At 40.3% G+C, this 23,394-nt stretch overlaps 1 protein-coding gene across 3 annotated transcripts in view; it reads left to right on the top strand.

The window, feature by feature from the left end:
* The window catches only part of NRG3 (neuregulin 3), a 1,064,346-nt gene that overhangs the window by 818,477 nt on the left and 222,475 nt on the right, over positions 1–23,394 (top strand). For all 3 annotated transcript variants that reach the window (XM_054729073.1, XM_054729072.1, XM_008149153.3), the window contains exon 3: positions 862–935. In XM_054729073.1, coding sequence (XP_054585048.1) covers positions 862–935 — 74 coding nt within the window. The remainder of the gene's footprint in view (positions 1–861; positions 936–23,394) is intronic.

Genomic DNA, 23,394 nt, shown 5'->3' with positions numbered 1-23,394 from the left:
GAAAAATGGGCGTTTATGGAAAACGCACAGAGACCTTGCACATAGAGATCTTGACAGATGTGAAAGCTGTTATGCTGGCCAATCAGGCCACAGGGACGTGAGGAATAGCTAACTTAAAAAAAAAAAAAAAAGTTAGCACTAGCTGATTTGGATCAGTGTATAGAGCATTGGCCTGTGGACTCAAGGGTCCCGGGTTCGATTCTGGTCAAGGGCACATGCTCAGGTTGTGGCTCGGTCCCCAGTAGGAGGTGTGCAAGAGGCAGCCAATCAATGATTCTCTCTCATCATTGATGTTTCTATCTCTCTTCCTCTCCCTTCCTCTCTGAAATCAATAAAAATATATTTTAAGAAGTTAAAAATTTGCAAAAGAATTAATAAAACACAAGAAAAATAAAGTCACCAAAATCTATTGATAACATTTGATAAATTACACGAGAAAATGTTTTTTATTAGAAAAATGACACGTGGAAAGCAATGCTTCTGAAAGAGTACCGCAGCCTCTTAGAGTCAGCATGTTGCATAGAGAAAAGCATGCCTGTGTCCAGAACTCTGACATGAGGGGTACCACTGCTGAGATTGCTACAAGGGTCACCTTAAAAAGTATTCAATTTGTGCATCAGGTATTATATATAAAATTATAAAAGCAAAGAAGTGCTGGGATTTTTTGTTTGTTTTTTGCACAGAAATAGACTAAAATCTGCCTGTTGATGTTACAGACATACTAAGTCAAATTATACAAAAGCATGAATGTTCCGTTCTCACATTTATCTATTTTATGTAACTAGTGGCTATTTTGCTTGCTGAAATTTTGAAACTTTCACAGCCACATGCATATGTTTATTATTTATCCCCTTTTCCCAGGTGCAAAGAAGGCTATCAAGGAGTCCGTTGTGATCAATTTCTGCCGAAAACTGACTCCATCTTATCGGATCCAAGTAGGTCAAGCATTTTTCTTCTCTAACACAATGTATGGGCAGCCTGTCCTCTGAGCCATGGCTGCTAACTCAGCTGAAGGCTGCGTTGCACTCGTGTGCCTCTGCAAGCTGCCAGGGTGGATGCTGATGACAGGGTTAATGTTCAAATCTTGCTCAGAACTAACGAGGTCTAGGTCCAGGCCTTCTGGATGGTGCCTGGTCTTCACATTCAACTCCACTGCCAACTACCCTCCCCTGGGAACTTCATGGGAGCTTGCTCCCTTGGCTTTCAGTTTCCCCCATCCACCACCACCCCATTAGGAAAGCAAGGATATAGAAAAAGAAACGGACTTATTATTTATCCAAAAGAATTTGTAGAAACTAAAGTACCAACCTCTGGTTGGTAATTTGTGATCATATTAAATCTATTAACCTTTTATCTGACTTATTGAAATATGGAAATGTGCATATCAAATTATATAACAAGTTTTCAAACAGAGAAACCCCATTTTTAGCTACACTATTTGCATATCAGTGATTACTACTACTAATATTTTTTTCATGAATGAATGAAGACAATTTCCCACTAAGAAATATTTCTAGTCATTAGTTTCTTTTTCTATACGAAGTTAAAAGTAGAAATATTGCTAGCCATTAGTTTCTTTTCCTATATGAAGTTAAAAGTAATGTTCTGTATCATTATGCCCAATTCTGGTCAAATGTGGAATTTTTACTCTCTCTGTAAATAATCTTCTGATGTTGCAATGACTGCTATAACTGAGTCACTTCTAAGGCAAGAGAACTTTTATTCAATCAGCAATTTAGTTCAGTGAAGATAATGACAAGCATTTCCAAATCGTAAAGGCAATGTTATGGTTTCCTGATTACCAATCATGCATAACATAAACTTGAGCTAAGCATTGCGTATTGACAGCAGACAGAGGTCGCCCTATCTGCTACTGTGCATGTTGCTGCACAATGAATATGTCTAACCATCTTTTAACGTTTTTTCAAAACGCATATTTTCATTTTGCCCCTGAATTTCTAGCTGTGCTTCATCAAGAAAATGTAAAAATTTTTAAAGGTGAAATTTTTCTTTAATTTAATTTGACTGTGTTTTACCTTGGTAAGGTAAGTCACTGTACAGTATTAACTACGCTTGTTCACAAATTTAGCTCTCCTTGAGAAAGGTGGGGGGAAAAAAGAAGGTTGCCTAAAACCTAGCAACAAAGCAAGCCATGGATTCTCTGTTCTGTGAAATGTGAGGCCTTGGTATCTAGGAATTGCCCAGACAGGGGCAGATACTAGAGCATGTTGTATCTTTTTTATCCTGTGATTTGGTCACATGCTAAGCTGATGCCTGGAAAGCATGGTTGTGGTTAGAGACATGTGTTTGGAATTATTAGCAAGTTTACACAGAAGAATGAACTTGCCGATTCTTTATCTTTTCCTGTCTTTTCTCTGTCATTCTCCCTGATTTACCTAGTTCCCTACTTTGTTTTGCCTTCTTCCCTTTCTTCTTTCGCTTCCCTTGTCTTCCCTTCCCTTCTGTTTTCCCTTTACTTCCTTCTCTTTCTTCATAATTTGCTTCCCCCTTTACCTCCCTTCTCTCTCCGTCCCCTCCCTTTCTTCCTTCTCCCTTCCTCTTCCTTTTCTTTTTCTTTTCAGATATAGCTATGGAATATCTATCAAGTACACTGTACTGGGGCAGGGCTTGAATATGGTACAAAATGGTGAGCATAATCTCTTTTAAACAATAATTAAACTCTTGCCATCCAATTGGATATCATAGTGCATCACTGCAGTGGTTGAAGGTGAGGTCCATTGTAAAGACCGTATGCTCCTCAAAGAAAAGCGATCCCATGATCAGACAGTAACCCTGAAAACCTATGTCTTATATACATGAAAATATTTAGTGCAACAATATTCATAATAGTGAAACAATGGGTACAGTCTAAAAATGTAAAACGTAATATGGCACATTTATCATGTTCTATTAAATTATCATTAAAATAATAGCTGTATGAAATAGTCTTATTAAGTGAAACAGCAAGATGGAAATTATTTTCATATAAGATTGCAGCAAGAACATCCTTTGGTACAATGATGAAAACACACATACCCTAAAATGCGAAAGGGGGACTTGAAGTGTTTGGGTTCTGGAAGTATATGGGTTTTTTCCCCTTTTTCTCCTGTTTTCTATAAAATGGCATATGGTTATGGGAATCAAACTGTGAGAATGCTCAGTTTTGAAACAAAATATAAAAAATCAAACAATGAGAAACCTGTGGATGCATCCTTGAGGCACAGTTTAATTGGGAAAAACATTATACCTTCTATTCATTCATGCATCATCCACTTATTTATGCAATTATTAATTCATTTCACAAATATTTTCTAAACATCCACCAACAGCTATCTAATCAGTCAGATTCTGTTAGTGCAGTGGTCGGCAAACGCATTAGTCAACAGAGCAAAATATCAACAGTACAATGATTGAAATTTCTTTTGAGAGCCAAATTTTTTAAACTTAAACTTCTTCTAAAGTCACTTCAAAATAGACTCGCCCAGGCCGTGGTATTTTGTGGAAGAGCCACACTCAAGGGTCAAAGAGCTGCATGTGGCTCGCGAGCCGCAGTTTGCCGACCACGGTGTTAGTACAAAGGTGTACAAACAGGATTTAGGCTCCAAGACCCCCCTGGCTGGACTGGACCAAGTAGCTCAGTTAGTCAGAGCGTCATCCTGATATGCCAAGGTTTCGATTCAATCCCTGGTGTGGGACACATACAAGAATCAACCAATGAATGCATACATAAGTGCAACACCAAATCAATGTCTCTCTCTCTCTTCTTCTCTCTAAAATCTGTTAACGTAAAAAAAACATTGAAACCTGTAAAGAATTTTTGTGAGTTTATTTGAGCCAAAGTGTCGACATATGCCGGGAAGCAGAACCTCAACTAATTGAGGTAATGCTCCGGAGAATGGCGGGTTACATTTGTGTTTATACATTGCAATCAAAGGAGGGACGTAGGTGGGTTACATGAAATTCATTGGTGATAGATTAAGGATGTGGGATAAAGCAAAGGGCAAAGCGGCGGGAGGGCGGGGGTCAGGAATAATTAACATGAAAATGAAGGAATTTGAGGTATCTGTCCTGGCACCCAGCACATTTGGTTGTGCCCCAGGGGCTCCAGAAAAAGGGAAGTTACAAGTTACCCAGACATTTCAAGGGTATGTTATTACAGATTCAAAAAGACAGATAGGCTCAGTTAGGTAAAGGTTGACCTTGTGAGTAAAGATACCGACCTAGGACATAACTGCCCACCATAACTGCTTTTAGTTGAAGTTTAATTTCAGACCATCCTTTGTCGTTCCTTTAGGTCTCTGAGTTTGCAAGACGGCCATGCAGGCCTCCCCTGAGCTTGTCAAGTCAGCATGTGACCCCTTTCGTCCACAAATCAATAAATAAACATTAAAAAATTGTAATAATAGTACTGGTAGGTTGGTATCACCGAGACTGAGAAGAAATCAGTGCCAGATAAACATTAGCCCACTTTCTGTATCACAATCATACTAGTATGTTTAGGATTTACATGTGCCAGGCTCTGTGCTAAAGAACTTTGCCTGGATTATCTCATTAAAACCCTCACAATCATGGTCTAGCAGAGAGTTACTGGCAATAGTTCACATTTTATAACTGAGGAAATTAGGCCTCAGAGGTGTTAAGTAAACTTGCCCAAGGTCACACAGCTGGTTAATACTGGAGCCTGCCTTCCAATCCAGATAACTCGAGGCCCGAGCTCCCAGTGCAGGCCTCTTTCCTTCCTTCCCTCAGCCCCTCCTTCCTCTAGTTATTTTCAATATGGCATTTATCACTCTAAATTTCATTGACTGAAACTCAATGACCTGCAGCAAACATTAGTCTAAGGAACAATATTTGCACAATTTTCATATCTTAATGCAGCAACTTGAGCTTCCATAGAGATTTAAATCCCTAATGAAATTTTCCTGTCAAAATTCTTGCTGAAGGATCGTTTAATTTGCTGCTCATGATACCTTTGGAATGACTGGGCGCAGGAAACCAGCTCCCCTCCACACCTGACACCCTTTCTCTCTCTCTTGCTTCTCCCCCACTGCTGACTGTGTGCTGTGTTTAGGGAAATCCCAGTTCACAGAGGATTGGAAGCCTGGGTGTGTGTTCGATTCTCCCCCAGGCAATGCAGAGTTGATCCTAAATGTGAATCTTCGCCAATTAATGTAAAACTAATACTAAAACTTCTAATTATATGCATTTGGGGCGACGGAGCCAAGTCTTGCTCTGACAGGCCCGGTGGCAGCTCTGACCAGTGTCTTCACTGTGGCCCCAGGCCGTGCCCTCAGCCCTGCTATTTCAAAAACATATTCCCCACCCCACTACCCCCAACGAATCTGTAGTTAACTCCACTCAGGAAAACATGCACACATGAGACTCAAACTTATAAAGTGCTTTGATGTTAGTTTTCAAAAAAATATCTAAGGCATATAGCTGCCAGGTTAATGGAGCCCTCACAGCATTCAGTGTGCATCGCCATCACAGGTGGATTGCGGGCATGGGCTCCGGAGGAAGGCAGTGAGCGGAGCAGACTGTGGCTGGGACTACGAGCATGTGGCCTTCAGCAGAGGAAGCAGTAGCAGCCAAGGTAGATATCACTGAAGGGCACATATCTGCACCCTGCCTCCCACTACTGCCAGCCCTGCCCTGGAGAGCAGAGGTCAGCTTCCCAACAGAGGTCAGCTTCCCAGCAGCCCCAGGATCTTCTTGACAATTTCTAATGCAATTACTTCAGACCCAGTCTCATTTCCTGGAAGGCACAGAATCTACCTGTGGACTCTTGTCCTGCTTCCTCATCTTACTGCACACACCCACCGAGGCCAGGTTCCCTCCCTAGCCTCAGAGCAAAGCTAGATGGAACTGAAGGACCATGAGCTGGCCAAGGATTCAGGCAGATATTTTCCAGGTCTCCCCTCTTAGGAGCACCATGCCAAGCCCAGTTATCATCAAGATCCTGATTCCATCACTGGCCAAAGCGAGAGCAGCTCCAGAGCATGGATTCAGAACAGAATCCAAGAAGCGTGCAGAGTAGGAAGATGTCAGACCTCATAGTACCTGCTCTCCACATCAGCATCCAGCACCCAGTGTCCCCATGGTGGTGATACTGATTTTAGGACTGGAACACGCAGTGTTCCCGGCTTCTTTGTCCGTCGGAGTCGAAGAATGAATCCACAGACTGAAGATGGTATAGCAAAGATAGAGATTTATTGAAGAACAAGTACAGACTCCCCCGTGAGGAAGGGGAAAGAATCTCATAGCACAGACTCCCATGTGCTGGGGAGAAAGAGTCCCACCCAGTCCCTGTTTCCATGGCTTATAAAGGCTGCAGATCTTTGTGCCTTGATATCCCCTCTGATTGGTCACTATTTCCTTGGACTGGTTCTATAGGGACTTCTGAGCTCAAAGGTGGAACCTCACATGGGACAGGTGAGGTTCTCTCCCCCGACCCCCACCTTCCTTATTGTTTTCCTATTCCCTTTGGGCTTTCTTCTTCTCCTTCTGGATGAGAGGCTTCCTTCCCTTTATTTTGTAAATATAGACCTTCTGCTGTTCCCAGCTCCCTCATTCTATGGAAATGTACCTGTTGCAGCTTTCCAGCTCCCTATTCTATGGAAATATGCCTTCTGCTGCTCTGCAGCCCTGTGCTTCTTCCATGCTTCCCTTAATTTCTAAAATGTCTAAAATTTCCTAAACCTGTCTTTTTCACCCCAAAAAATTCCTGTTTCAGTGGGCAGTAGGTGACAAGTCTGCAGGCCCAAGTCCTGACATGGGGCTTACAGCTTAAGCTCTCAGAGTCACTGGTCTTCACCATGGGAGGATGGAGGGTAACTTCTGACTCTAGTCTATATAAACTGTCAAAAGGAAAATTTCCACAATCTACTGATCTAGTAGACTTTTATTCAGCAATTCATGAAGCAGGCAGCATCCAATCTGGCAGAGAGAAAGAAGCTCTGAAGAGCTGTACAAGGTGAGAGATCTTTATAGACCAAAGTGAGCAGGAGAAAAGAACTTATGCTGAGTGTTTGCTGATTGGTTGAAACAGGGTTACTTTCCTTATATGGAGCAAAGGGAAGTCTTGGAGGCCCATTGGATTACTTGTTCTGAGCTGGCAAGCACGAATTAGTTGACCTAGGCCCGTGGTTGGCAAACTGCGGCTCACGAGCCACATGCGGCTCTTTGGCCCCTTGAGTGTGGCTCTTCCACAAAATACCATGGCCTGGGCGAGTCTATTTTGAAGAAGTGGCCTTAGAAGAAGTTTAAGTTTTAAAAATTTGGCTCTCAAAAGAAATTTCAATCGTTGTACTGTTGATATTTGGCTCTGTTGACTAATGAGTTTGCTGACCACTGACGTAGGCCTTTCTTTTCTGGGATTGCTGATCATAGAAATTTAGGTAAGTTTTGGCTGCTGATGTGGGGCTTAGCATGAGTGACTCTGGTTACTGTAACAGTCCTGTCTTACATTCACACTTTGGTTTCTTTGGATCTTAGAAAGCAGGCTCTGCTCTCAGAGTGCCCTGTAAGCTGCTAGGAGCCTGCTATGCACTTGGATCAGAGGAAAGCAGCAACAAAGATGACCTGGGTTTAGGTGTTGTGTTACTCCACACTGGGCTTGTGGGCCTCACCTTCCCAGGAATAGTCACTGTGAATCCAGAAATTCAGTTTGCCATGGCATGTGGTTGTAGCTTCAGGCAGTGGACCAGTCAGCACAGCCACTTCTGTAGGGACAACTGACTCATCAGGTCTGAGCACAGTGGGTCTCCTTCCCCGGTTTCAGGAAGCCTGCTGAAGCATCACTTTCCCAGTGCCCATGCCATTCAGCCCCAGGCAGAGTGGGGCTCCTTTGTCATATGTGTCAGATTGAGGCAGAAGGAAACTTGAGAGCATCCTCCGGGAATCAATGTGGGGCCTGGGAACTGGGCAGGAGTTGGCTAAGCAGATGCAGGTTTCCTTGAAGAGTATTAGTGGGAGTTTCCCAAAGAGACCAATGCTCTGCACTCTTGCCTTTCCCAGTTCCATGTAACATACAGCAGATGTTCTTTGTGTGAACAATTAGATGGAGGGGTGTAAGCAAAGGTGTTCTTAATTGGGAGTTAAAGGGCCTTGGTTCTAATACTGTGACCATTTGCTTCAAGCAATGTGGCTTTGGAATAAGCTACCCCTGCAAGCCATTCAGAATTGGGGTCAACTGCACAGCTGAAATAATCTAGCCTCCTTTTATTCATTCACACATTATTCTCCAATTAAGTACATATAAAGTATACCACTTTGTAGATTCAAACAATAATTAAGGCTCCTACAATCAATAAACTCAGTTTAGTAAACTGCATTTACTTAAATGGAATTATAGGCTCCAAAGGGTGTAATATGTCCAAGAGATGGAAATTTTTAAATTCAAAATCATATTAATAGTTTGATAGAACAAGTTACTTAACCTTAATGGGTTCTGGTTTTCTTCTTTATAAAATAAGATTATATAGTCTCTAATGCATACAGTTATTATTAGGGTTAAATAAAATAATCCATTCAGAACAGTTTGTGCTTGGCATGTAGGGAGAGCTCAATGCATGTTATCTGTCATTGTCATTATTGTTGCTGGTTTTTACTTAAACTGTTATTGTTGCCTTTTTAACTCCACAGTGTACACGGCCCTGAGACAGGTGCTTCCAGGGATTAAAAAACATGACATATTACCTGGCCTCAAATTTTCCAGCTGCATAGAGGCAAGAAAAGATGTGTAAACAAGTACAAATAGGAACACATAAAAGATAAGACAGCTTGCCGAAACCGGTTTGGCTCAGTGGATAGAGCGTCGGTCTGCGGACTGGGGAGGTCTCAGGTTCGATTCCGGTCAAGGGCATGTACATTGGTTGCGGGCACATCCCCGGTGGGGGGTGTGCAGGAGGCAGCTGGTCGATGTTTCTCTCTCATCGATGTTTCTAGCTCTCTATCCCTCTCCCTTTCTCTCTGTAAAAAATCAATAAAATATATTTAAAAAAAAAAGATAAGACAGCTTAAGGAAATATAAACACGGGGCCAATACAAAATCACATGAAGTGGCGGGAGAGAACTGGGTTGCACGGAAAGACTTATCTAGGTGGATGCATTGTGGCGAGCCCTTCACAGGGGGTGCTGTGGTTGTGTCCTGTTGCACAGGCTGCACTGCCCGACTTCACACGTATTATTCATACTTGAGTGTAAAGGACTCTATGGTGGCATGTGACATGGTCCTGGGAAGGAAATTTTCATTAATAAATAAGGTGGAGAAACAAAATATTCCCGAGGACAGAGAATAGAGGCTGATCATTGCTTGTTCTTGGTCCATTAAACTATATTGATGAGAGGAGGTGTCTTCCAGACTGGAATCTGCTCAGAACATTTGTCTCCTACACTGCTCTGCCCTCCAGGAGCCATGAAAGCATTGTTGGCAGAATGGATTAACGTGTAAAATCTGTAACTCTTTTCTGGCCTTGAAAGAGGAGTAACAGACATCAGATTTGACCCCGCCTCTATGAACCTCATCATTTTTATCAGGTCTATGGTGTTTTCATATATTTGATTGCTAATATCTTCAAGTCTACCCTGTTCAGTTGTACAAAGCATCTAACATTGACCAATAAATCAGGCAACTACACACCATTTCTATAACAGTAGGAAGATAACTACCTTTACAAGGAAGAAAACATTCTTCATGATCACACCATTCAGAGATAACCATCTTAGTCATTTTAGTGCATCGCATTCCGACTGTTTCACACTTTTCATGTGGAATATATGTATTCAGTATCAACCACTACATTGAAAGCAGGGCTCATGGGTCCAGAGGGAAGCACAGCTGTCCTTGCCTCTCACAGCCTCCTGCTCTGCTGTCTCCTCCGCTTGCTAACGGATGCTCCTCCTCACCTAGCTCTGCCTTGCCAGGAGTCCACTCCACCTGGGACGGTGATGGACTCTCCACCTGCCTGCTCAGGGACTTCTGGGATTTGTCACAAGACAGCCCCCAGCCAGTTTTCCTGCTACTAACACACCTGTTGTCCCCTAGAGAGCAGGCCATTCAGATGTATCTGTCATCAGATTCTCAGGACCAAAATGGCTTTGTCTCTCATCTCTCTCCTGCCACTCCTCTATTTTCACAGTCAGCGACGGAGAGCAAGTGTTATGGGATAGTTCTAGATTATTTGATTTTCTTTATAAATTCTTCACATAGTGATTTGTCTCATGCTTCATTATCTATTATCCATTTTATTGACACCTTAATCAAATCTGAAGTAGGAAGAATCAAATGCTAACATCTTGTTACATAATATATTCATTTTCTTTACAAAACTGGGCTTATTCTATACATATTTTAATCTACTTTTTCTGTTTAGGTAGTGTGACCCTTTTACCACAAAATTATGTAATTTTATGTTCTGCTAAACTATTACTTTAAAAAGTGTAATATTATAAGCATGTAATGTAAGTAATTTTACCTAACATTTAGGTTGGACTATTTAGTGTGTTTTCAATTTTTCATGATTATAGAGATTGACAAGCATTATGCATAATTCTCTACCTTGAGGTATGGATTATTTCTTAAGGATAAATTTTTTGACTTTTGATACATTTCAATAACTTTTCCTCAAGAAAAGTTATGTCAATTAACATTCCCATGAGCACAGCATCAGAATTGAATGGTATTATTTAGTTGCTACTATTATGGGAAAAATTATATTGGGAAAATTATCTTACCAAGATTTTAAATATAATTTTTTTTTGATTATCAGAAAATTAAATATTTTTGACTTTCATATCAATCCGTTTCATTTCTACTTTTGTGATTTTTAAAAATTATTTTCTTTTTTCAAATCATATAATTTTTTGTTTTCTTTAAAGTAGTTTGTTATTTTGAGGATAACAAATTGTGCATTATCATATATGTTGTGATTTTTCCAGATTACTCTTTAATTTATTTTTCATGGTGTTTTTTGAAACCTACAGAAGTTTTGTATTTTATGTAATCAATCTATCAGTTATTTTATAAAATAAAATAAATATTTTACTAGCATAGCTTTTAAAGTTTCATTATGTATGTAATTTATTATTTATCGTAAATGCATGCATGGTTATGTATAGTCATCATCTATCTGAAATTTATACTAGTGTGTACTTTAAAATAGAAACAATGTTTTTTTATAAAATAGTTATTTTTTTATTTTAATTTTTTATTTAAGTGTGATTGGTATACAATATTACATTATTTACGTTGTAGTCATCCTATCAGTTCTAGTAATCACCTGCCACCATGCACACTGATCACAATATCACCTCCCCCACCCCTCCCTCAACCCTCTCCTCTGGTAAACGTACCTTGGTCTCGGTTTCTCTCAGCAGAATTTATTGAATAATCTGAACTTTCTTCATTGATATAAAAAGAAAACTTAATCATATACTCCATAATCATATATGTTTAGTGCTATTTTTGGACTTTCCATTCTATAGATAAACATCATAAGAAACTTATAATATATTTTACTCTTGGTGATGTTATTTCCATATATTTTTACTTATTTAAAAAAAGAATATGATTTTATTGATTAGTTATGGTTCAAAAATAAACTATGTAGAAGTCGTTTCACATATTTTATAACACCTAATGTATTGAAAAATAGTCCTTGTGTAATATTTCATAAAATGTAGATTTCAAATCAATGTATGTGGTGTAAATGGAGTGACTATATAACTTGTCATCTAACCAGACAGAGAGTGAAAGACAGAGCTATGAATAGCTACAATGATAAAACTGTGAAGCAGGAGTATATGATCCTCAAACTTGTAAAATATATGTTTACACTTAGTACATGTGGTTTTAAAAACATTACTTGAAGGCAATGCGCAAAATACAGTACACATAATTTCCTCATCAATGTATTTCTGTATTTTCTACAATACATTTTAATTACTTCAATAGTTATTAAAATAAGGACAATTTTAACAAACTTTGCAATGCTTACTGTGTGCTAGGCACTGTTCTAAACATTTACAGATAATCCTCATATGCTCCTGTGAAGTATTTACAATAAAAATAAATCCTCTTTTAATGATGAAGAAACTAAGACAAACAAAATTATTTACTAAAAGATACATACTTAGTAAGTGGTAGAGCTGAAATTTGAACCTATTCGTTATGCAGTCTAAAAATGAAAAATGAAGAGACAGTTTTAAAGCTCACAGCAATTCTTTCTCATAGAGTAATACTTCATTATGATTCCTCACATTAGCCCCTTCCTTTGAGCATCATTGTTTTGTGTTTGTGTGTGTGTGTGTGTGTTTTATTGATTTCAGAAAGAAGAAGAGAGAGGGAGAGAGAGATGATGAGAATCATCTATCAGATTGGCTGCCTCCTGCATGCCCCCTATGGGGATTGAGCCTGAAACCCAGGCATGTGCCCTGACCTGGAATCAAACCCTGATAGTCAGGTCCATGGGTCAACGCTCAACCACAGAGCCACCCTGCCAGGGGAGCATCATTGTTTTTCTGAGTGACCCTTCAGACTCTCTGCTGTGTTGGAATTCGAGGTGCCCCTGACAGACCGTGAGTGGGTCCCTCTACAAAACCGTGGGCCGGGATGAAGGTAGGGCAGCACAGTCTGGTTTTATCTTTCTAATTGCCACTTCAGCCTCTGGCCCAATAGGGCAGGTTCAAAGCCAGGAGGGGAGATGGGCCCACCATGGTGCTCGCTCAGTGAGCCTGTCCTGCGGTGGTGTTCTGAGTTCATTTTGGCAATCAAGAGTTTGCTGCTGTTAGGGCTCCCTCTGCCCACACAGTGAGTCCCTGAAGAGGAGGTCCTGCAGTGCTCCTGCTCTCTGCCTACAGAGCACCCACACCTGTGACTGGTGTCGCAAGGACTAGAGTAGCCTGCCTGGCTAGGGAGCCACCCAGAGAGGCCTCCAGATCTGAATGGTTTCTCAGGGTCCACCCCTCCCACACCACCCTTCACCATTTGAGGATCTTAATAGAGTTCTTCCTACTCAGGCAAACTGTTCTGTCCTCTATACATCTTAATTTTATAGGTAGAATATTTCAGTTTATTTCTCTGTTCATCATATTTGGCTTGTTATTGAAGTGTGATGATAACACTGCCTGCCCTCTAGCTTTCTCCCAGGATCCATAATTTATTTGTCATTTTCATTGAAAATCTATGAGGGGGACAATCTTTTGAGAGTATTCCAATGACCCTTTTATCTGAGAGTTTATAATGGTACACTTTTGAATGAGGATAAGAAAGAGCCCTAGCCATTTTGGCTCAGTGGATACAGTGTGAGCCTGCAGACCAAAGGGTCAAGGGCATGTACCTTGGTTGTAGGCTCCTCCCCACCCTAGGCCCTGGTCAGGGCTCTGGCAGGAGGCAACCACTCAATGTGTTTCTCTCACATCGATGTTTCTCTCTGTCTTTCCCTATCCCTTCCACTCTCCCTAAAAAACAATGGAAATATATCCTCAAGCATAAGAAAGAATTGAAACAAAAATGATAACAAATTTGGCCAGGAATGATCAGGGCATCTGAAATTACTCTGCTCATGGCTTTTTATGCTTCTTCCTCATACTCCATTTTGAAAAAATTTCAATCACATCACATATTACATTCAGCACTGTATTGTTATTACTACTTTCTACAAAATACAGAAAAAAAGCCATAATGGTTTTCACCTGTGTTAATAACACTTTCCCAAACCCATCCATTTATTTGCATGCTGTGCCCAGGAGCTGTTATGTTTTGGAGAAAAGTAGCAGAATTACTGGGGTGTTTATAATGTTGTTTTCTATGATGCTGAGACTGGGAGACAATCAAGATGTTGCTGTTGGAAGCAGGAAACCATTCCTTTCTGCATTCCTTTCTCCTTTCCATATAAATTTTTGGAATATTTGTTCTAGTTCTGTAAAAATGCCATTGGTGTTTTGATAGGAATTGTGTTGAGTCTATAGATTGCTTTAGTTATATTAATTTTTTCTATCTATGAGCAAGATATATGTTTTTATTTATTTGTATCTTCTTCAGTTTCTTTCTTCTACATCTCATCATTTTCTGAGTACAGGTCTTTTATCTCCTTGGTTAAATGCATGCGTAGGTTTATTTCTGTTTTGGGATGTAATTATACAAAGGGATTGTTTTCTTAGATTCCCTTTCTGATAGTTCACTATTTGTGTATAAAAATGCAACTGATTTTTGAATATTTATTTTGTATCCTGCTACTTTATTGAATTCACTTACCAGTTCTAGTCGTGTCTTTGTGCAATTTTTAAGGTTATCTATATATAGCAAGGGTGGGGAACATCTGACCTATGGGCTGTAGAAGGCCTGAGCAATCATTTGGTTTGGCCCTGCCAAGGCATTAGGGGTGAGTTAATTAAATGTTTGACCAAATATAGCAAGACTAATTTTTAAGTTGATAATTTTTATGGCCATAAAATGCTACCCCAGCATTTTTTTGGGGAGTTTCCATTTTCATGAAATATCTTTTTCCAGTCCTTTACTGTCAGTCTGTGCATGACTTTCCATCTTGAGTTGGTCTCTGTAAACAGCATTTATATCAGTGTTGTTTCTTATTCATTCCACTACCCTACTTCTTTTCATTGAAGCACTTAATCCATTCACATTTAAAGTGATTGATGATAATACTGAGTTATTGCCATTTTGTTGTTCATATTGATGTTCCTTTTGTTTTTTCTTCTTCTTAAAGAAGTCCCTTTAACATTTCTTATAATACTGGTTTGGTGGCAATGGACATCTATAGCATTTTCTTGTCTGGGTAGCTTATTTTTTCTCCTTCAATTTTAAATGATAACTTTTCTGGGTAGAGCAATCTTTGTTGTAGGTCCTTGCTTTTCATCCCTATGAGAAATCAGCTGACAGTCTAATGGGTTCTCCCTTGTAGGTAAGGTCTCTTGCTGCTTTTAAGATTCTCTCTTTTTCTATAATATTTTACATTTTTATCATGGTGTGCATTGGTGTCAGCCTCTTTAGGATCATCTTGTTTGGGACTCTCTGTGTTTCCTTCACTTGTGTATTTTCTTCAACAGGTTAGGGATATTTTCAGTCATTATTTCCTCAAATAAGTTCTCAATCCCTTGCTCTCTCTCTTCTCCTTCTGGTATCTCTATGATGCAGATGTTGTCCCAAAGGTTCCTTAAACTATTCTCATTTTTTAATTTTTAAAAATTTTTTTTGCTGCTTTGATTGCATTTTTTGCTACCTTGTCTTGCAAATTTCTGATTCTGTCCTCTGCCTTACCTAATCTGCTCTTGATTTCTTTTAGTGTATTCTTCATTTTAGTTATTGCAGTCTTCATTTCTAACTAGTTCTTTATATGATTTTTTAAAAATCTTTATTGTTGAAAGTATTATATATGTCCCCCTGCTCCCCCCATTGACCCCTTCTAGCCTGTCCTCACCCCCCACCCCAGGCTTTCACTACACTATTGCCTGTGTCCATGGGTTATGCATGTATGCATACAAGTTTTTTGGTTAATCTCTTTCCCGGCCTTCCCTATGAGATTTGACAGTCTGTTCCATGCTTCTATGTCTCTGGATCTATTTTACTCATCAATTTATTTTGTTCATTAGATTCCACATATGAGTAAGATCATGTGACACTTGATTCCTTTTAGTATATTCTTAATTTTAGGAATTTCTAACTGGTTCTTTTTATGGCTTTATTTTAATGCTTGTATATCTTTGTTGAAGTTCTCACTAAGTTTATTGAACATCCTTATAACCATTGTTTTGAACTTATGTGGTAGATGCTTGTCTCCATTTCTTCTTTTATTTGGGACATGTTCTTTTATTCTCCCCATTTTGGCTGCCTCTCTGTGTTTTTTTCTATGAATTAAGTAGATCTTCTATGTCTTCCAGTCTTCATAGACTGGCCTTATGTAGTAGGTGTCCTATGGGGCCCAGTGATATAGTCTCCCTGATCCACTGAGCTGGTTTCTCCAGGAGTATCCCTTGTATGGGTTATGTGCCCTCCTGTTTTAGTTGAGCCTTTATTATTATTGCTACATCATGAATGGGGTTGACCCTCAGACCAAATTGCTGTGAGTGTTGGCCACAACCCACTGTGTATGACTTTCTATGCAAGGGCTGACTCCATGAAAAATAATTTTCCCTAGAAGGCTCTAGTGCCTGCCAAAATCTCTCCTTGGATATGTTGCTTGTAGAGCTAATTAGATGACTCTCTATTGTGGTCTTAAGTCAGCCTCTGGATGGATGGGTTCTGGGGCCTCATAGGAGAGACTCCAGTGGAGATCAATGTCAGATACTGCCTGTTACTAGCATTGGGCTCCCTGTCAGAAGCTTAAAAGTGATTCATAGTTTGTAGCCACCTGTGTTGGGTGCATGTAGGAGGGGCAAGCTGCAAACCAAAGCTGGCTGCCTGGGGCAGGTCAGCAAAGGCCAAAGGCACTCTGAGATCCACCACCACCTGCCTGCTATTTGTTATGCTCAGTCACTAAAGAGCCTCATGTGGTAAGTTGCATGAGACAGATTCTCAGGAAATTGCCTGTAAGGGCAAGTGGTATTCATCAGCTTAATACAGATTCAAACTTGGTGCCTATGCTGGGTCTGAGGCCACTCACCAAAAGTCTCAGGGTACACTGAGGCCAGGCACCACCCACCTGGGGTCCACAAGCATTTGCAATGGAGTAGGGTCTCGGGTAGTCACCAGGTAGAGCTAGTAGAGTTCACCAGTTTAAAGCAGATTAGTTATGTGACTTCTTTTCAGCTAGTCTTCAGATGATTGTACATCTTCCCTCCTTCACTTACCCTCTCCCACCCAGAAATTTCCTGACTATTTCAATCTTATAAATCCATTTCTTGCTGCCTAATTATTAGTAATTTAGACTTATGGGCCAATTGTTACATTTAAAGGTAGCCATGGTAGGCAATGAGTTAATGAAGCCAGGTTGCAAAGTTAAAGATTAAAATAAGTGAGAGAGAGAAGCAGAGAGAGGGCGAGGGAGGAAAAGAGAGAGAGAAGGAAAGATTACCTCATTTCTGGAAGTAGCATCTGAAGTATTTCTTTTGTCCTTTCATAGAGGAAGACTTGATAACATTTACAAAGGACAAACCTTAACCCCAGTTAATTGTCAACTACCTTGTAGTCCAGAGATTAATCCTAAGGTTGTTATTTAGTTTATAAGATCTCTCTATCTTTCTATATTTTAAGATGTTTCACTTTATAATGCAAATACATACATTACATTAAAATTTATATTATTGGGGAAACTCATTATTGTTCTACTAGTAGCCCGGTGCACGAAATTCGTGCACATTGAAAGGGAATTAATTAGATGAAATATTTTAATATTGCTATTTGCCCTTTCTCTATAATAAAAGTGTGAGAGATAAAAGGAAATGAGTACAATGTATAAGAAAATAATACATAAATTTATTAATAAGTAAACAATAACAAAATGATATAACAATAACAAACTGATATAACAATAACAAACTCGTAATATAAAAACAACATTGATGCAAATAATGATTGACAAAGTGATTAAACTTATTCTAATATCTTCCTGTATACCACATTAAGAGTAAAAACACTTTCAGAGTGCTTGACTAATTTCCCTTGAGATAAAGTATTTACAGCTTTAACTTTAACGTAACATGCTCTTTGAACTCAAGAGAAAGCAACAGCCGTAACTGGTTTGGCTCAGTGGATAGAGCATCGCCCTGTGGACTGAAAGATTCCAGATTCGATTCCGGTCAAGGGCATGTACCTTGGTTGCGGGCACATCCCCCGTAGGAGGTGTGCAGGAGGCAGCTGATCGATATTTCTCTCTCATCGATGTTCCTAACTATCTATCCCTCTCCCTTCTTCTCTGTAAAAAAAATCAATAAAATATTTTTTAAAAATACTTTTAAAAAAAGCGAGAGAGAAAGCAACATATAACTGACCATGTCCAAAAATGGGTTCAGGTAGGAATATTCCTACTCTGTCTAGAGTTTGTCCTTGTGATTTATTAATAGTCATCACAAATGCTGGCATAACAGGAAAATATCTTCGAATTAATTTAAATGGGTGGCCAGTGTCAGATGGGGACAAATCAATTCTTGGAATCAGAACAATCTCTCCCTCTGCAGATCCTGTTAATATTTCAGCTTTGATAATGTTAGGTTGCAATCTTTTAATAATAAATCTGGTACCATTACAAAGACCCCATTTACTATTAAGATTTCTCAATAGCATGATGATTGCACCCACTTTCAATTTTAATTTATGACACGGCATTCCAGAAGGAGTAATACTATTAAGAAATTCAATAGGAAAATTTTCCTTTTCAGCATCATCTGTTGAGTCAATGGAATCATCACTCAAATAGGCGTGAAAATCTCCATCAAGTATATCCAAAATTTCTTCATTTAATTTTTGAACGTGCTCATTTTTTGAACAAAGAATTGCATGTTTAGATATATTTTTAATATTATCTATAGATATACTATTTCCAAAGATGGCTTAAATAATAGATCCATTAAAAATCATTTCATGGGGAATTTCAATAATATCCATTCCTAAATGAAAACTGCTATCAAGTTTGCCATCTCCAAGTTTTACTAACCATTCACTATAAGCAGAATCCTCTGATCTCATATTTGTTTTAAGAGACAACTGTCTGAAACATCCCCAAATACTACAGTACTTTAAACTTGTTTGTACTATGGCCAATCATATAGCATGGCAACACAAAAATCCCCTCTGAAAAGAACTTTCCCACCAAATGCAACATTCAAATTAGCGCCAGCGAGAGCTTTATATGTATGGCACATGTGCGAGTCAAAGTTTATTTTTATATTTCCAGTGCGTCATATGTACCAGTTGGTCGGACGGATGGACAAATGTCGGTCACTTAGCCTTTTATCTATACAGATTATAAGTCATGATTTTAACTTTTTAAAAAATTATCCTTTAATACCTCCAAAGCACAATGAGTAAGAATCTGAAGGTTTATGTGGCTTCTATTTGGTTTCTAGGACAAAGTTCTTTCCTTTACCCACCACTCACTTCTCTCCTTTTACTCTTGAATGTTAATTCCAACATAATTTTTGTAACACCTCTTGAAAAGGATCCCACCAAGTTTTTGATAGTCCACATGATAAAACTTACAGAAAAATACAGCATGAGACTTTCATTCCCTCACTAAGTTCTTCATATAACTGTAATTCCTCAGCCTCTAAAGAATGAAAAAGGAAAATAAAAGTGCCTTCTCTCATTCCAAGGCCTTTCTCAGTCAGGCAACCACAAAAAGAAAGAATGAGCCTACAATTCATGCCATGTAATCTCTATCAGGCATAATTCAAATCAAATCCCATCATGCAAAGTCTGGGATAATTAAAATGTATAAGAGAACAGTGGTGACCTGGGGGAGAACTTATGAAACCTTGTCTCCTGCTTTTGCTGACTATTCTTTTCGTTATGCTAGACTCCAAGTCCCTATCGGGGACCTGGTCAGATGGCTGTGGGTGCTAACCCACACCACCTGGATCCGTGATCGGGGACCTGGACAGGCGGCTGCGGGTGCTAACCCATGCCACCTGCCCTGGTCTGTGATCCGTGATCGTGGACCTGGTCAGATGGCTGTGGGTGCTAACCCACGCCACCTGGATCCGTGATCGGGGACCTGGGCAGCCTGCTGCAGGCATTAACCCACGCTGCCTGCCCTGGTCCATGATCCCTGATAGGGGCTTTGAGTCAGCTGCTGCTGGTGGGAGCTGACTCGAAGCCCTTATCCCGGACCTGGTCAGGTGGCTGCCGGCGCTAACCCACGCCGCCTGCCCTGCTCTGAGATCGGTGATCACGGACCTGGGCAGCCGGCTGTGGGCTTTAACCCACGCTGCCTGCCCTGGTCCATGATCCCTGATAGGGTCTTTGAGTCAGCTGCCACTGGTGATGGCTGACTTGAAGCCCTTATCCGGGACCTGGTCAGGCAGCTGCGGGCGCTAACCCACGCCGCCTGCCCTCATCGGAGATCGGTGATGGCGGACCTGGGCAGGCAGCTACGGGCGCTAACCCACACCGCCTTCCCTGGTCCGTGATCCCTGATCGTGGACCTGGGCAGGCAGCTGCAGGCCTTAACCCACACCGCCTGCCCTGGTCCACGATCAATCTGTGATGGCGGACCTGGGCAGCCGGCTGCGGGCGTTAACCCACGCTGCCTGCCCTGGTCCATGATCGGTGATGGACCTGGGCAGGCAGCTGCCCTGGTCCGTGATCTGTGATCGTGGACCTGGGCAGCCGGCTGCGGGCGTTAACCCACGCTGCCTGCCCAGGTCCACGATCGGTGATGGCGGACCTGGTCAGGCAGCTACCAGCGCTAACCCATACCGCCTTCCCTGGTCCGTGATCCCTGATAGGGGCTTCGAGTCAGCCGCTGCCAGCAGCGGCTGACTCGAAGCCCTTATCCAGGACCTGGTCAGGCGGCTGCAGGCGCTAACCCATGCCAACTGCCCTGGTCCATGATCAGTGATGGTGGACCTGGTCAGCCGGCTGCCGGCACTAACCGCCTGCCCCAGTCCACCATCATGGCTTGGATCTCACTGGCATGGGTGCTGCCCTCTCCCCCTGCCATCTTTGCTGGTTTAACGTGTATATTTGCTTCTGATTGGCTGGTGGGCGTGGCTTATGGGTGTAGCGAAGGTGCGGTCAATTTGCATATTACTGTTTTATTAGGTAAGATATTATCATAGTACCAGAATTATTGATACTTATAACTAAATATGTAATGATCATGAGTAGAAACATACCAACCATTTTATAATCATTTTATAACTATGCTATTAATAATCTTAGAATTGAACTATTCAACATCAAGGTTGGTCAGCAAGACAAAGAATGTTGAAGCTGAGATCTGTGTGCTGATAGAGAAGAAACAAATGATTAATCAAGTAAGAACCATGGGCTGCTTAGAAAATAACTTTACCTGGGAGAGGGGCAGAAAGATATTCTCTGAAAGATATTCTCAGCTCATGAATGACTCAGGTAATTTGATTCTTCCTATTTCATTCCTAACAAGCATGATTCAGGACAATCATTGAGGCATTATCAGCCAAGGAAAAACATGAAAACCATTCTCTCTTTTTCATGTGCCGTACTTTGCCTGGTGCCCAGAAACAGACTCTATAACCAGATGTATCCCTCCTCTTGTTATAAACATGCAAATTGTATTATTCTGCCTTTGTGGCCATCACCATCTGCCCTCGATGGTTTGTTCCCTTCCATAATCTCATAGTAGTTTGCATATTCTCAAATGGTCAGTCTGGAAAGGGATCTACCATATACTGGACACCTAATAGCTCTTATTTTTTATACTTAATTTAATTCTATTCCAGTTTCTCTGCCCCCAAAACCCCTGAGATTGATATCATTGCTGCCATCTTGCAGGTGAAATGCTGGGTCATAATTTTAGCTCTACTAGGGCCAGAGAGTAAGGATTAGACACCCTTGACTTCCATAGGTGGAGACTCCTCAGATAAGAGAGATAATTCCATCGCCAAAGGAAATTAAGGAACAATTAGGGAAAATAAATACCTAATAAGATGGAGAAAACTATTCCACTATTAACAAATTACTCCACATAACAAACAATACTGGATTTTATCCAATACAACAAAATTTGACACATTTTTTTTTCTCTTCTTGTTCTGAAGGATCTGATGATGGGCCTAGATGCCCCATCTATTTCACATTTTTCTAATCTTCCAGTTCAGTATTTCAATCAAGAAGGAAATAAGGTAGACTTGACTTGTTCTTTGTAAACCTAGGTTGCCCCTTAGTGATGCCAACATCTTCCATTTGTTAGTATTGACCATTATTTTATAAATGTTTTTATAATTTGTGGTTGTGTTTAGCATGGTCACTGATTTAGTCTAAGGACTCACTCTCTACACTTCATTTCTCTAAAAGAGATAATGTGTTGTTTGTTTTTAGTTTTCCAGTGAATCCTCTGAGAAAGCAGATGGTGGTCTCAGATCTCAGGCCAAGTTCTCTCAGGATCTGGGATATAGTCCAATCAGCCCGGGACCCTAGAACTCATCTGTACTTATGAGCGCTCTTATCCATCATTTTGTATCTCAACAGCTGCTCTCTAATCTATGTTCAGCCTTCCCTACAAAAATTCCTTCTTCTTGACAGAAAATATGGCTATAATAAGCATACTGATTTAATTCTATTTTGTCTTAATTAGAATAACTTCATATCAACATCTTCAAATGCCAGGAAAATCCTTTCCTGGTTTTCCACTTTTCCTTGAATACCAAACTCTTCTTGCCACCTCCCAATTCAAATCCTTTTGGTCTTTGCATATTTTCCCTTTGAGATGTTGTAAATTTTTATGTTTATGAACCTATATTTACAGGTCTCTGTCAACTGCTTCTATCATTAAGTTAGTATAGTTTTAGTAAATATAGGAGGAAAATAACCAATTGTCAATGGAAAATGGCTCACTTAGGAGCAAGTGTGACACTGATTGTATGGCACTGACTCTGAGACTCTCGTGCCATTTAGTAGAAGCCACCGAGGGCAGCAAGCCTTTCTGTGGAACATGCTAGTGTACTATGGTGTCCTGAAAAATTCAAAGTTGAACTTTCTCCATACTTTTCATGTAATATCAGATAATGGAAAAACTTAGATTATATTTGCAAGAGGAATTCTATCTAAGTCATGGGAAAGATGTGATCCCTTAGGAAGAATCTAGAGGTAAAAAAGAATAAAAATTTAAAATATTAAAAGGAGAGCCCAAGGTTTCTTGACTTAGCGAAACAGAATAAAGTGGAAAAGCCAAAAGTGCAGACTTAAATGGAACAAATGGGGTGTGAGGAAATGCAGGACAATGGGGGCACACCGAAGCCAAGAGATAAAGTGGTCAGCTATCTTAAATTACACTCAGGGATGAAGTAATATAAAAAAGAGAGTTTTGCAAATTAGACTTGTAAACATGGAGAGCACTTGGAAGAAATAGTGTCTTAGGGTTGATGGGACAGGGAAGCACAGTAGAAATTGGTTGAGAGGAGTTGAGGTAATGAAAGTAGTCACTAACAGAAATTTATTAAAAGCCATTTGGCTCTAAATAAGATGAAGAAATGACGTGGTAGTTGAAGGAGGATGAGAGTGTAACAAATCATATATGCTTACTAGTGGCCCAGTGCATGGATTCGTGAACATTGAAAGGAAAATAATTAGAAGAAATATTTTAATATTGCTATATGCCCTTTCTCTGTAATAGAAGTGTCAGAGCTGCTGCTGGTCGCTGTCTGTGGAGGAATTGGCGGGGTGACCGGGCCCCCGCCCAGCTCCCTCAGTGCCTGGGATCTGGGTGTTGGCCCTGCCCGTCCCCCCCCCCCCCCGCCACTGAC

The sequence above is a fragment of the Eptesicus fuscus genome, chromosome 17 (genome assembly GCF_027574615.1).
Source record: "Eptesicus fuscus isolate TK198812 chromosome 17, DD_ASM_mEF_20220401, whole genome shotgun sequence".
Taxonomy (NCBI): domain Eukaryota; kingdom Metazoa; phylum Chordata; class Mammalia; order Chiroptera; family Vespertilionidae; genus Eptesicus; species Eptesicus fuscus.
The sequence above is the reverse complement of the archived record's forward strand: the minus strand, read 5'-3'. Positions and strand labels throughout refer to the sequence as shown.